At 36.7% G+C, this 13,518-nt stretch overlaps 1 protein-coding gene across 1 annotated transcript in view; it reads left to right on the plus strand.

Moving 5' to 3' along the window:
* Positions 1-13,483, plus strand: part of LOC128236059 (uncharacterized) — a 36,745-nt gene extending 23,262 nt beyond the window's left edge. Inside the window, exons 5-9 of the mRNA XM_052950878.1 lie at positions 2,325-2,458; positions 9,593-9,683; positions 11,330-11,498; positions 11,815-11,956; positions 13,320-13,483. Coding sequence (XP_052806838.1) covers positions 2,325-2,458; positions 9,593-9,683; positions 11,330-11,498; positions 11,815-11,956; positions 13,320-13,372 — 589 coding nt within the window. The 3' untranslated portion in view covers positions 13,373-13,483. The remainder of the gene's footprint in view (positions 1-2,324; positions 2,459-9,592; positions 9,684-11,329; positions 11,499-11,814; positions 11,957-13,319) is intronic.
* The last annotated feature ends 35 nt before the right edge of the window (positions 13,484-13,518 follow it).

Below are 13,518 nucleotides of genomic sequence, written 5' to 3' on the forward strand. Positions count from 1 at the left end.
ATATAAGGTCAAAGAGTATAAGTGATTGTATTAAGCCTTTAACTTTCTCATATATGGACAGATTTTAATATAACATGTCAAATGTGTTTGACATACCAAGACGACATGTCTCGTGCAAGACCCATGCCCCTACCGCTAAGGTCAAGGTCACACTTAGTGTTTAAATACATTGGAATGCTGCATATGAGACAGAGTATAGGTGATCTTGTCGGGGCTGTAACGTTCTCATGTATGGACAGATTTGAAAACAACTTGCAGCATGTGTTTGACATACCAAGATGACTTGTGGCGTGTAAAACACGTGTCACTACCTCTAAGATCAAGGTCACACTTAGTGTTTGTATACTGAGACGAGTTGGAATATGGGTTATCTGGGATGAAAAACTAGGTCACATGACCCAAAAATAGAAACATTTTATTAACACTCTAGAGGCTACTTTTTCAGGCCAAATATAATGGAAATTTGTCAGAAAGGTTGTTTCGATGATTTTTAGCTCAAGTTCAAATATGGGTCATCTGGGATAAATAACTAGGTCACAGAGCCCAATATGGAAAACCTTGATAACACTCTAGAGGTAACATTTTCATTCCAAATATTCTGAAAATTTGTCAGAAAGGTTGTTTTGATGATTTCTAGCTCAAGTTAACTAGGTCACAGAGCCCAAATATGGAAAAACCTTGTTAATACTCGAGAGGTAACATGTTCAGCCCAAATATCCTGGAAATTTGTCAGAAAGGTTATTTCAATGATTTCTAGCTCAAGTTCGAATATTGGTTACTGGGGTCAAAAACTAGGTCGCAGAGCCCAAATATGGAAAAACCTTGTTAACATTCTAGAGGTAACATTTTCAGCCCAAATATCCTGGAAATTTGTCAGAAATGTTGTTTTGTTGATTTCTAGCTCAAGTTCAAAAGGTTGTTTTGATATTTTTTAAGTAAAGTTCGAATATGGGTCATCTGTTTTTATGCCCCTGAAGGTGGGCATATTAAAATTGCACCGTCCGTCCGTCTGGCCGGCCGGCCGGCTTGGTAACTTTCCCTTGTATGGACAGATTTTGAAATAACTTGCCACTTGTGTTCCACATACCAAGACGACGTGTCACGTGCAAGACCCGTGTCCCTACCTCTAAGGTCAAGGTCACACTTAGATGTTTATTCGTAATGGAGTGCTGCATATAAAGACATTGAGTATAGGTTGTCGTGTCCGGGCTGTAACTTTCTCTTGTATGGACAGATTTTAAAATAACTTGCCACATGTGTTCCACATACCAAGACAACGTGTCACGTGGTAGACCCGTGTCCCTACCTCAAATGTCAAGGTCACACTTAGTGTTAATTCACAATGGAGTGCTGCATATAAGGACATAGAGTATAGGTTGTCGTGTCCGGGCTGTAACTTTCTCTTGTATGGACAGATTTTAAAATAACTTGCCACATGTGTTCCACATACCAAGACGACGTGTCACGTGCAAGACCCATGTCCCTATCACTAAGGTCAAGGTCACACTTAGTGTTTATTCAAATTGGAATGCTGCATATATAAGGACATAGAGTATAGGTTGTCGTGTCCTGGCTGTAACTTTCCCTTGTATGGACAGATTTTAAAATAACTTGCTACGTGTGTTCCACTTACCAAGACGACGTGTCACGTGCAAGACCCATGTCCCTACCTCTAGGGTCAAGGTCACACTTAAGTGTTTATTCACAATGGAGTGCTGCATATAAGGACATAGAGTATAGGTTGTCGTGTCCGGGCTGTAACTTTCTCTTGTATGGACAGATTTTAAAATAACTTGCCACATGTGTTCCACATACCAAGACGACGTGTCACCTGCAAGACCCATGTCCCTACCACTAAGGTCAAGGTCACACTTAGTGTTTATTCATAATGGAATGCTGCATATATAAGCACATAGAGTATAGGTTGTCGTGTCTGGGCTGTAACTTAAGCAAACACATATTTGTCATGTTTTTACACGCCTGTTTAAAAAAATGGACAAATAATAGTTTCACCTAACGCTTTTAGCCATAAAACATAAATTGTCAAGGGAAATATAAAAATCGTCAATCTGATCTTTGGTCAGCAATCTATTATCACTGGTTTGCAGATATTTACGAAAAAATTTACTCATTCCAAGACAGTAAATAAAAAAAAGTTGTCTAAATGGTCAATCGATAAGAGTGCAGCTTTAAAACACTTGCCACATGTGAATACATTATGATGCGTGTACAGTATGTGTGCACTAACTTTCTAATCAATGATCTGGTGAATACATTATGACATGTATGTACTTTAACTACTTGTGCATGTACTTCCATATCAGTGATCTGGTGATAGAGAAGAGGATATACCCTACATTTGCTGTGAGATCAAAGATGTTCCTAGATGACACAGAAGAAGACATTGCAGAAACAGTACCCGCAGGGACGCCAATATGGTGGACCATAGAAACTATACGTATGCATATCCTAATTTTGTGGATTTGAACAGATCAACATTTGAAATTCAGTCATGTTATTCTTTAAAAATCAGAACATATTTGTCACGGAAGTACACTTTCCTTCAATAAAGGACTGAAACCATACTTTTAGCTACAGTTGAACACCGTTAATCCGAAATCGTGTGGACCGAACAAATTACTTCGGAATAGCGATGTTTTGGATTAACAATTTCAGCAAATGACAGTGTTCGCGAATTACGTGAAATACTAAGTCGTGAAGATTGCAATGTCGGTTACACATTACCAATACGATACACACAGTTTAGTCATTTTTCGTAATATTTACTTCAGAATAGCGATTATTTCGGAATAGCGATTTTGGAATAAAGACCAAAAGTTAAGTTAAAGGAGTAAAATCGGGACCAAAACATAATTTCGAAATAACGATAACAGCGGTGTTAAACTGTATTTGAAAATAGTATTGAATAACATATTTGGCCACCCTTTTTACCTCACCTGAGCATGAGTACTCGGCGTGAGCTATTGTGATACAGTGATTGTCCGTCGTCTGCTTGTCCCTCATCAACATTTTCTTCCAAACAACTCCTCCTAAACCACTGGCACAATTTCAATCAAACTTCACTGGAATGTTCCTAGGGTGGTCCTCTTTCAGATTTCTTCAACAAATGTGGTTCCATATAGAACTTTGGCAAATAAAAGGAAACGCTTTGAAAATGTTTATATATCAAATTTCTTCACCCTATTGTGATTAATTAGCTAACTTGGCTGCCAAGGGTGCAGCTAGTTTTCACTTTGTCTTGTTACTCTTCTCTTCAGAAAACACAGGCCCAACTTCAAAATATTTTCACAGAATTCTTCTTTCCTCGAAATTATGTTTATTTATCATTTTATAATTAGTGCTTTTTTTTATGCCCCCGAAGGTGGGCATATTAAAATCACACCGTCCGTCCGTCCATCCGGCTCTGTAACTTTCCCTTGTATGGACTGATTTTAAAATAACTTGCCACATGTGTTCCACATACCAAGACGACGTGTGGCGTGCAAGACTCGTGTCCCTACCTCAAAGGTCAAGGTCACACTTAGTGTTTATCCACAATGGAGTGCTGCATTTAAAGGACATAGAGTATAGGTTGTCGTGTCCGGGCTGTAACTTTCTCTTGTAAGGAGAGATTTTAAAATAACCTGCCACATGTGTACCACATACCAAGACGACGTGTCGCGTGCAAGACCCGTGTCCCTACCTCAAAGGTCAAGGTCACACTTAGTGTTTATTCACAATGGAGTGCTGCATATAAGGACATAGAGTATAGGTTGTTGTGTCCATGCTGTAACTTTCCCTTGTATGGACAGATTTTAAAATAACTTGCCACATGTGTTTCACATACCAAGACGACGTGTCGCGTGCAAGACCCGTGTCCCTACCTCAAAGGTCAAGGTCACACTTAGTGTTTATTCACAATGAAGTGCTGCATATAAGTACATAGAGTATATAGGTTGTCGTGTCCGGACTGTAACTTTCTATTGTATGGACAGATTTTAAAATAACTTGCCACATGTGTTTCACATACCAAGACGACGTGTCGCCTGCAAGATCCATGTCCCTACCTCAAAGGTCAAGGTCACACTAAGTATTTATTTACAATGGAGTGCTGCATATAAGGACATAGAGTATAGGTTGTCCTGTCCGGACTGTAACTTTCCCTTGTATGGACAGATTTTAAAATAAATTGCCACATGTGTTCCACGTACCAAGACGACGTGTCGGATGCAAGACCTGTGTCCCTACCTCAAAGGTCAAGGTCACACTTGGTGTTTATTCACAATGGAGTGCTGCATATAAGAACCAAGAGTATAGGTTGTCGTGTCAGGGCTGTAACTTTCTCTTGTATGGACAGATTTTAAAATAACTTGCCACATGTGTTCGACATACCAATACGACGTGTCGCGTGCAAGACCCATGTCCCTACCTCAAAGGTCAAGGTCACACTTAGTGTTTATTTACAATGGAGTGCTGCATATAAGGACATAGAGTATAGGTTGTCATGTCCGGGCTGTAACTTTCCCTTGTATGGACAGATTTTAAAATAACTTGCCACATGTGTTCCACATACCAAGACGACGTGTCGCCTGCAAGACCCATGTCCCTACCTCAAAGGTCAAGGTCACAGTTAGTGTTTATTCACAATGGAGTGCTGCATATAAGGACATAGAGTATAGGTTGTCATGTCCGGGCTGCAACTTTCTCTTGTATGGACAGATTTTAAAATTACTTGCCACATGTGTTCCACATACCAAGACGACGTGTCGCGTGCAAGACCCTGGTCCCTGCCTCAAAGGTCAAGGTCACACTTAGTGTTTATTCACAATGGAGTGCTGCATATAAGGACATAGAGTATAGGTTGTGGTGTCAGGGCTGTTACTTTCCCTTGTATGGACAGATTTTAAAATCACTTGTTATAATTATTTTTTTGTTCTACTATCATTTAAATATCAGCTTCAAACTTCATAAACTTATTCACAGTAACAATGTGCTTTTTTGTGAAAAGTTATATACCTCCAACTTAAATAATGTAAGAGTATTGGCCCTTTGTAAATTTTTAAACAAATACATATTTTTTGTGTTTTTATATGCCTGTAAAAAAAGGGATTTATAATAGTTTATCCTGCGTTATACGGTGTCGAATATGATGTCTGATCAATAACTTTTGAACCCTTTGTCTAATCATGACCAAAATTGGTCAGAATGTGTATGAGCAAAATATCTTGGACAAGAGAATAACCAGCCATATTGCTCTAGTCACTCAAGAGGTATTGCCTTCCCACATGGGACCCACATGGGTTTTGGAACAGGGCTCGATTTAGGACCCATATGGACCCCACATGGGTTTTTGAACAGGGATTTAAATGGGACCCATATGGGTCCCACATGGTGTATGTGGGCTGTATATGGGCCATACCTAAGCATTATTACATGTTATTATATATTGATTCCAATTACCTAAAATATTTGATCTCGAGTGTTCACCTATTGCATAACTATCCTTTCATTTGTTATCTAGACTGACAGCTATGTTGTGAAGTACAAATGACATAATGTCAACATAATATTTCATTACACAACAAAAATAGCAATCATCTTATTAAGTTTATTAACATGAAAACATCAGAAATGTAAAACAAGATGTACAAACTAAATTAAGTCAACAAAAATTAAATACTGACAGGATTTTGCGTAATACTGGCAATATAAAAGTGGCACACAAGAAAAAATGTGACTGAAATTTTGACACATTTTTTTCAGTTTGGTTTGACAACACCAAGCTAAAAAGATCTAGTACATCTATATGGGAATTTGATGAATGACTTAATAATAAGTCTAAACTTCGTTTTATTGATTGTATCTGTCACTTAAAGGTGTCAAACTGAAAAAGCCTGTCAGAAATTACATGTAATAGAACACACATTTTAAAGGCTTTAACGACATTCGGAGGTCCTCGACTATTTTTATCGAAAACAACTTCGGATGTATTAGGACGGTTTACATACTCAAAAAGCGGTATGTTTAAGTCTGCTTCAAGTAGATCGCGTAGTAATTTTATTTAGCACGTCAACTTCAAGACTTAACTCAAGGGAATCTTAATTATCTTTGCAATAATACACTTCACTGGCAATCAATTTAAACTTAGAGCAATAAATACAACTCTAAAATCCTACATTCTGTAATGATAAAATTCAAAAATTTACACACTATTTCAACTGATGTACCAGCATACATCCAAGGTTGTTTGGCGGAGTGCTTTAACAAATGTGTTTAAAAAAATACACACATCGAAAGACACACAATTCTAATAAACAGAACATGTAGAGAATCTACACATTCAAGTATAACAATATTGCTTAGACATAAAGCAGCATTTCAATCCAGAAATGAACTAACAGTTTCAAGTTAATTGTCACATTGGGTTCAATCACAAAAATCATGCATGTAAAATAAAGAAGAATTTAAAGGAGAAAAACTAAACACAAACAAGAACTATTGACTAACACAATTAATGCACCTTGAAAAAATGACTACTGAACTGACATCACTGAATGTTAAAACATATATATCCTTATTTCCTCCATGTATGAAGAGTTACATAAGTTACATAACAAAATACATATGAAACAAAAGTAGAGCAACAGCATAGAACAAATATTTACATAATAACTTAAGATTACATCATTAAGACCCATTTCATTGTTGTCTATCAAGAAGGATTAATTAATATATACACACTTACTCCATAGGTTAAAAAAAATGTATCTACCATGTACAAATCAGGGATCACTGTTATGGCCAGGAAAATAAATGGTGTTGAAATAATTACAGTCATCTGGCCCCAATTTCTTAAAAGTTCTAAAGCGTAACACCCTTAAGTAACTGCCATTTAATTCAGCCAAATTCCTTACTTCATCTTGATATTTTACTACACCCTGGATAAGAAAATATTATAGTAAAATTAAAACCGACATCATTCTGAGATATAATGATAATTAGTCAATGCCAACAGGTTTCGCTTTCATCAGGGAAACAATAATCTAAGTAAAATATGACAATATTGACACCGTCACTTGGGAATTCACATATGTACACGTGTTGGTAAATGAAATCTGACATCGTCACGTTTTGTTTAGAATTGGATCAAAATTGTTAATAAAATATATTTATTAAGAGTCTTCTTTTGAATAATCATCCAAATGTGAACTAAACATATTTGTCTTGTTGATGGGTCTCTTATTTGTCATGGACAGTTTGTCTTATGTTTATACAAAAATGTAAAAGCAACATGGATTTGCATATAAACATAGATAAGAAATGCTCTTGCAACTCTTAATGATATGAAAATTTATGGCAAAAGTTGAAAATATCTCATTATTACATTATTGTGTATTTTGCATACGAACTACATAACATGTAGTTCGACGTTGATGTCTATATGATAAAACAATCGATGCATACAAATTGTATATAATCAATTTGAAAAGCGGTGATAAATATTCTGCAATTTTTTAGTCATAAATCCGATTTTTTGTTGGTAAGTAAATAAGTCAACATTCTAGGTGCACTTGTCAGAATCCATTCAAGAGAAAACAATATGTTAAAGTCTCTTTGGAGGTCTATATGTAAATAGGTTCCCCAGAGCTGCATGAACAAAGAATGTGTCGTTGTTTAGTTTTGCCATCTGCCATCCTGAATGCCTTTATAGTTTATATCGATATGATCGCGAAATTATATGACAAATCGTAGCACAAACAATACTTCTATATGAAAGTCATCAGTAATTAACTTGTTTGGAATCGATCAAAATACTATACATATAAATAAAATTTGCTTTTAAAGTAAAATAAGAACCTTTACCTTTTCTTTTATGATGCCTACCCTTGTTTTTTCACTCAGTCGCGTTCATCATTCGCACGTCAATGAAATATCACGTGACATATTTTCCACATATTTTTTTTTATTGTGACTAAATTGCTACTAAAAACACAATTGCAAAAGTTTTATATTTAAGAAGTTATAAAAAAATGAAATTACTGAAAAATATCTGTTCCTTGGTGTATTTATGTATCATCACCACAACATCGTGCCTTACCATCTAACACTGCCCTACTATGATGATAATGCCGAGTTAATGGGACCTATCTGGGACATATCATGGCAAAAGAAATGAAGCCGATGCATGAAATAATGAACATTTTTCACTTTGTATCGATGTTTACTATTTTTCATAAAATTATAACAATGATCTTCGTTTTCCTTTGTGTATCCAATTACAGATGAGCATATATACATATATATGGGTCCCATCTGGGCATTTTTAACCATATGGGTCCTATATGGGCCCCATTTAAAGGTCAGAGTACACATACTCTTGTCCGCACTATAACTTACTTATGCATTGATGGATTACCATATTACTTGGTATAAATAATGTCTTTATTGAGACTATGTGTAGTGACCTTGACCCGGGTCCATACCTCAAAGGTCAAGGTCACGAGGCATTTAAAGGTCAGAGTACACATACTCGTGTCCGCGCTATAACTTACTTATGCATTGATGGATTACCATATTACTTGGTACAAATAATGTCTTCATTGAGACGATGTGCAGTGACCTTGACCCGGGTCCATACCTCAAAGGTCAAGGTCACGAGACATTTAAAGGTCGGAGTACACATGCTCGTGTCCGCGCTATAACTTACATATGCATTGATGGATTACCGTATTACTTTATTGAAAATATTTAAGGCTTGCTATTTCATCGATGTTATAAATCAAGGACTCATTTTCCTTCTTTTTTTAGCTAAAATAACCTTGACATTGAACTTAATTACACTACACACAATATGAATAAGTTTAACAAATATCCTTTTATAATATGCTCATATATCCAAGAATATTAAGGTTACCGATCAAACAACTTGTATTTTCTATATTCCCACTCTTGACCAGTGGTTGTGTACAATTTTGGTCAGATTCAATGTAACAGTCAGGTTGCGAGAAAAACAAAATATACTAAAAAACAACGGGGGGGATATAGCCATCCTTTGGACTGCCTTGTTTAATTTTTGTTTGGCTGATTTTGGCCGAAAGAATGTTTGAGTGAGCAGGCGAAACAAAAAAAATATTTAGTTAAAAAATAGTAGTCAGAAAATGAAAGCATTATTATCTATAGAGGTAATATATGGATGGAATTTCTGAACAGTTTTAATTCAATTATACCTTCTAAGTGTAATTTAAGCTCATGTATTTAATTGTTGCAATGTTTCTGATATTATCAGAGACATACATGGATGATAACATGTTTTGCCTTGTTTGATGCAACATTTTTAATCAAGAAAGTGAATAAGTAAGAGGAATCAATGTTTAAACATCTTAAGATAACATTTCAAGTCTGTTTAATGGGAGAATTGGTTTCAAAATAGTATAAGTGAAAATATACAAACTTTATGCCTAATTGAACAAAGTCAAAATAACTAAAAACATGTGTCCTTTCTTAGTTTAGGTTTAGATCTGGACTTTAAGGCCAGGGTGAGAGGTGAACACTTTAATTATTAAATTTGACCACTTCACAATTTTCATTTCAGCGACTTTTGTGATGAAGCCAGAACACTGCTGGGCATATGGAGGTCAAGAAGTGCTCGATGATGTGCCCAAAGTCCAGTTGATACAGAACGGGTATGTCACACCGTCTGTTTAAATAATATCAGTGGCATTGTCTCATTGTTTATTCATAATAAGCTCATCTGTTTTTGGAAGATGTGAAGTCCTCGGTGTTGAAGTCAGATGTGATGGCCGTGGTGTTGTAGTCAGATGTGATGGCATTGGTGTTGTATTCAGATGTGATTGTCTTGGTGTTGTAGTCAGATGTGATGGCCTTGGTGTTGTAGTCAGATGTGATGGCATTGGTGTTGTAGTCAGATGTGATGGCCTTGGTGTTGTAGTCAGATGTGATTGCCTTGGTGTTGTAGTTAGATGTGATGGCCGTGGTGTTGTAGTCAGATGTGATGGCCTTGGTGCTGTTGTCAGATGTGATGGCCTTGGTGTTGTAGTCAGATGTGATGGCCGTGGTGTTGTAGATAGATGTGATTGCCTTGGTGTTGTAGTCAGATGTGATGGCCATGGTGTTGTAGTCAGATGTGATTGTCTTGGTGCTGTTGTCAGATGTGATGGCCGTGGTGTTGTAGATAGATGTGATTGCCTTGGTGTTGTAGTCAGATGTGATGGCCATGGTGTTGTAGTCAGATGTGATTGCCTTGGTGCTGTTGTCAGATGTGATGGCCTTGGTGTTGTAGTCAGATGTGATGGCCATGGTGTTGTAGACAGATGTGATTGCCTTGGTGTTGTAGTCAGATGTGATTGCCTTGGTGTTGTAGTCAGATGTGATTGCCTTGGTGTTGTAGTCAGATGTGATGGCCGTGGTGTTGTAGTCAGATGTGATGGCCGTGGTGTTGTAGTCAGATGGAATGGCCTGGGTGTTGTAGTCAGATGGAATGGCCTTGGTGTTGTAATCAGATGTGATGGCCGTGGTGTTGTAGTGAGATGTGATTGCCGTGGTGTTGTAGTCAGATGTGATGGCATTGGTGTTGTAGTCAGATGTGAAGGCCTAGGTGTTGTAGTCAGATGTGATGGCCGTGGTGTTGAAGTCAGATGTGATGGCCTAGGTGTTGAAATGCAGACTTTGGCAATAGCATGAAGAAAGTTTATGATATTTAAATGAGTCTATAAAGTTGTCCAATCTTTAAAAGAAACAATGGCCTTGTGTTTGGCATGGTTCCATGGTGCTTTAGTAGTTTTGATCATTTGGTGAAGGCATGGCTCAGCGGGTCCATTGCCCCACTCATGATCTTGCTGCACAATGATAATTGATTGATCATAATGAGAAGATTGAGATTTTGATAATTAACAAATGTAATAAACTTACTTCTCAAAAGATAAGCTTATATCAATGTTAAGCTCAAAGTGTATATAGATAAAGCTTATTTAAGAGTTCAATGCATTTATGATTTACAAATGTTCAAGTTCAGAATTTATCTTGATATCAGATGAATGACAGTCTCAATGGGGTCTCAGCCCCTTTACCTTGCTCTGGGCATGAATCCTTCATACTCAAACAGACCCTGGGCAGATTTTCAGAATAGACTATCAGCTGTTAGAAGCCCTGATTTCACTTCATCATTAACTATCACAGGCTCTAAATCCAAAAAGTTAGCATATGAAATGCTCTAGAATAACCATAATGATGTGCCTATAGATAATTGCTGTTGCTTGGTGATGTGTGAATATGAGCATGCAATACAGACATATCCTCGCTTCTTTACTAGGTGCACAATAGACTCGAGCTTGTGTTCAAACTTCATGTGGAACACTGCAAACAATGGGTCCAAGATCAATGCTGCCCTGATCGGCTTCCGGTTTTATGGATCAGACTACATCACCCTCCAGTGCTCCATGCGCATGTGTCCGTCCGATACATCAAACTTCTGTGATTGGGTAAAGAAGACTTTCAAAATTGTTAAGAAATTGTATATATTATGAAAGGTCATGTATAGACAAATATCCGGAGTTGGAATTTGATTGACTTAATTAAATAGTTGATAATGTTTATTCACGGTTTCCTGTAACACCATGATACAAGTGATGTTACTGTTGCTATAATGGTATTATAATTACAAGTATTTGCTACCAACTTTAGGTCAAATTGCAAAATCAGGATTAAATTTGGGAATGAATGAACCCTCTTTGTATTTCAACAAAACAGACTCCGTGTAAAGTCATGTGTATGACGATGACATTTTCTTTTTACCAGAATTGTTCTTCAACAAAACGGAAGAGATCTTACCTATCGGAAAGTGATGGCAGTGAGACCAAGTCAGAAACAAGAAGCGTTCTCTACAGCCTCAGGATAACAGACAATGATTTAATTTTTTCTTCTGAGGCAACACATCTAGGTATGTTTTAATGGGTCTGTTTAACTCTGGTATGACATATGTAAAGCCATTAAGAAATCAACAAGTATGTTGCAAACTACATAGATACTTGTATCATTTTGTCATTCGGAATGAATCAGACATATGCAATGATGGATGTCAAGGGTAGCCTGAAACAGCGCGAAAAATAAATCAATGCTGAGTCCTGAGTTTCAGCCTTTCAGTATCTGAGAGTTGAACGATGTTAAGCTCGTGTCAACAGCATCTTTTAAGGCTCTTCTATCTATTAAGTCTTACTTTTCAATATTGAATACAGCTCCATTATTCATGTCGGAGTCTTAATTAGTCGGCGCCCAGAAGGGCGCCGACTATATTTGATATTACTTTAGAAATATTCCAACTTAGGGACTAGTTCATAAATTGCAGAACAATGCTTTCAATAGTTTCCACGCTGCATGATAAAATATGAAATTTAGTTTGTTTTATAAAACTTTGCACTTTAATTGATAATGAAACCTTAAATTATAATAGCCCTGCTTATCATTATGAAAATTTTGATTTTAAATACCAACTCAATCATAACAACTCGGCCATCTCCGAGATAGATACAGACCGAGGTGTTCTGATTGATATCAAATAGATGATGGTTACACGGTACTATTAAAATATCCTTTGTTTGTAAACCTCCTACGCAGTAATCTCCCTTGGTGACAGCAAAAATGCCGAGTTTTGAATAATTAACCTTGAGCTTAATTGTTTTGAAAATGACATTCGAAAGAATGAACTCCAGATAATTCCCCTTTGATGTATAGTATTTTTATCCCCGTTCTATATACTCATATGAGTGAAATGTGTTACAAAAACTTATAAAATATATAAAGCAAGGAATTCACATAACATGCTGGTACAAATAAAAGGTGAATTTCATGCTATTGAAATCTATGTATTAGACCATTGACTCTATTTCATCCGAAGAAACCAATGTATATTTTTGTTATAATTTCTATAATTCCCGGCTTAAACTATTGTAACAATATTATTAACCATAATGTCCTTCGAGCACAACATGAAACAAAATATTATCATTAAAATAATAACCATTTTTGGTTATCTGCATGCACTTTTTCTTCTAATTTCATTGTGCCGACTTGATGCTATGCATCAACTTTTTTCTTGTCCTCCCTGATATTAAAAAGTATACACAGGGCTGCCAGTAGGTATCCCTTACGACATGGGCCTCAGCCACGGGAGAGCTTTACTACCATGCCACGTTAAACGGGACAGCTTTACTACCATGCCACGTTAAACGGGACAGCTTTACTACCATGGCACTTGAAAGATTTAGCTCTGTTGTCGGTGTTGTAATTATTAAATTGGTTTTCAGAGACAGAGTGTGTGTGGCTCTTCCTGGTTTGGCTGTGTACCCGTTTCCTGTGACCCTTGTGCCTAAGTCTGATGTTACTTCCTGATACATGATGTCACCTTTACAACACATGCTTTGGGCCTGCATGTCAAGGACCTATATTATATGAGAATTATTGAAATACCCTTGGTTAAAGTAAATAAAAGAAAGAAAAAAATGC

The sequence above is a fragment of the Mya arenaria genome, chromosome 5 (genome assembly GCF_026914265.1).
Source record: "Mya arenaria isolate MELC-2E11 chromosome 5, ASM2691426v1".
Taxonomy (NCBI): Eukaryota; Metazoa; Mollusca; class Bivalvia; order Myida; family Myidae; genus Mya; species Mya arenaria.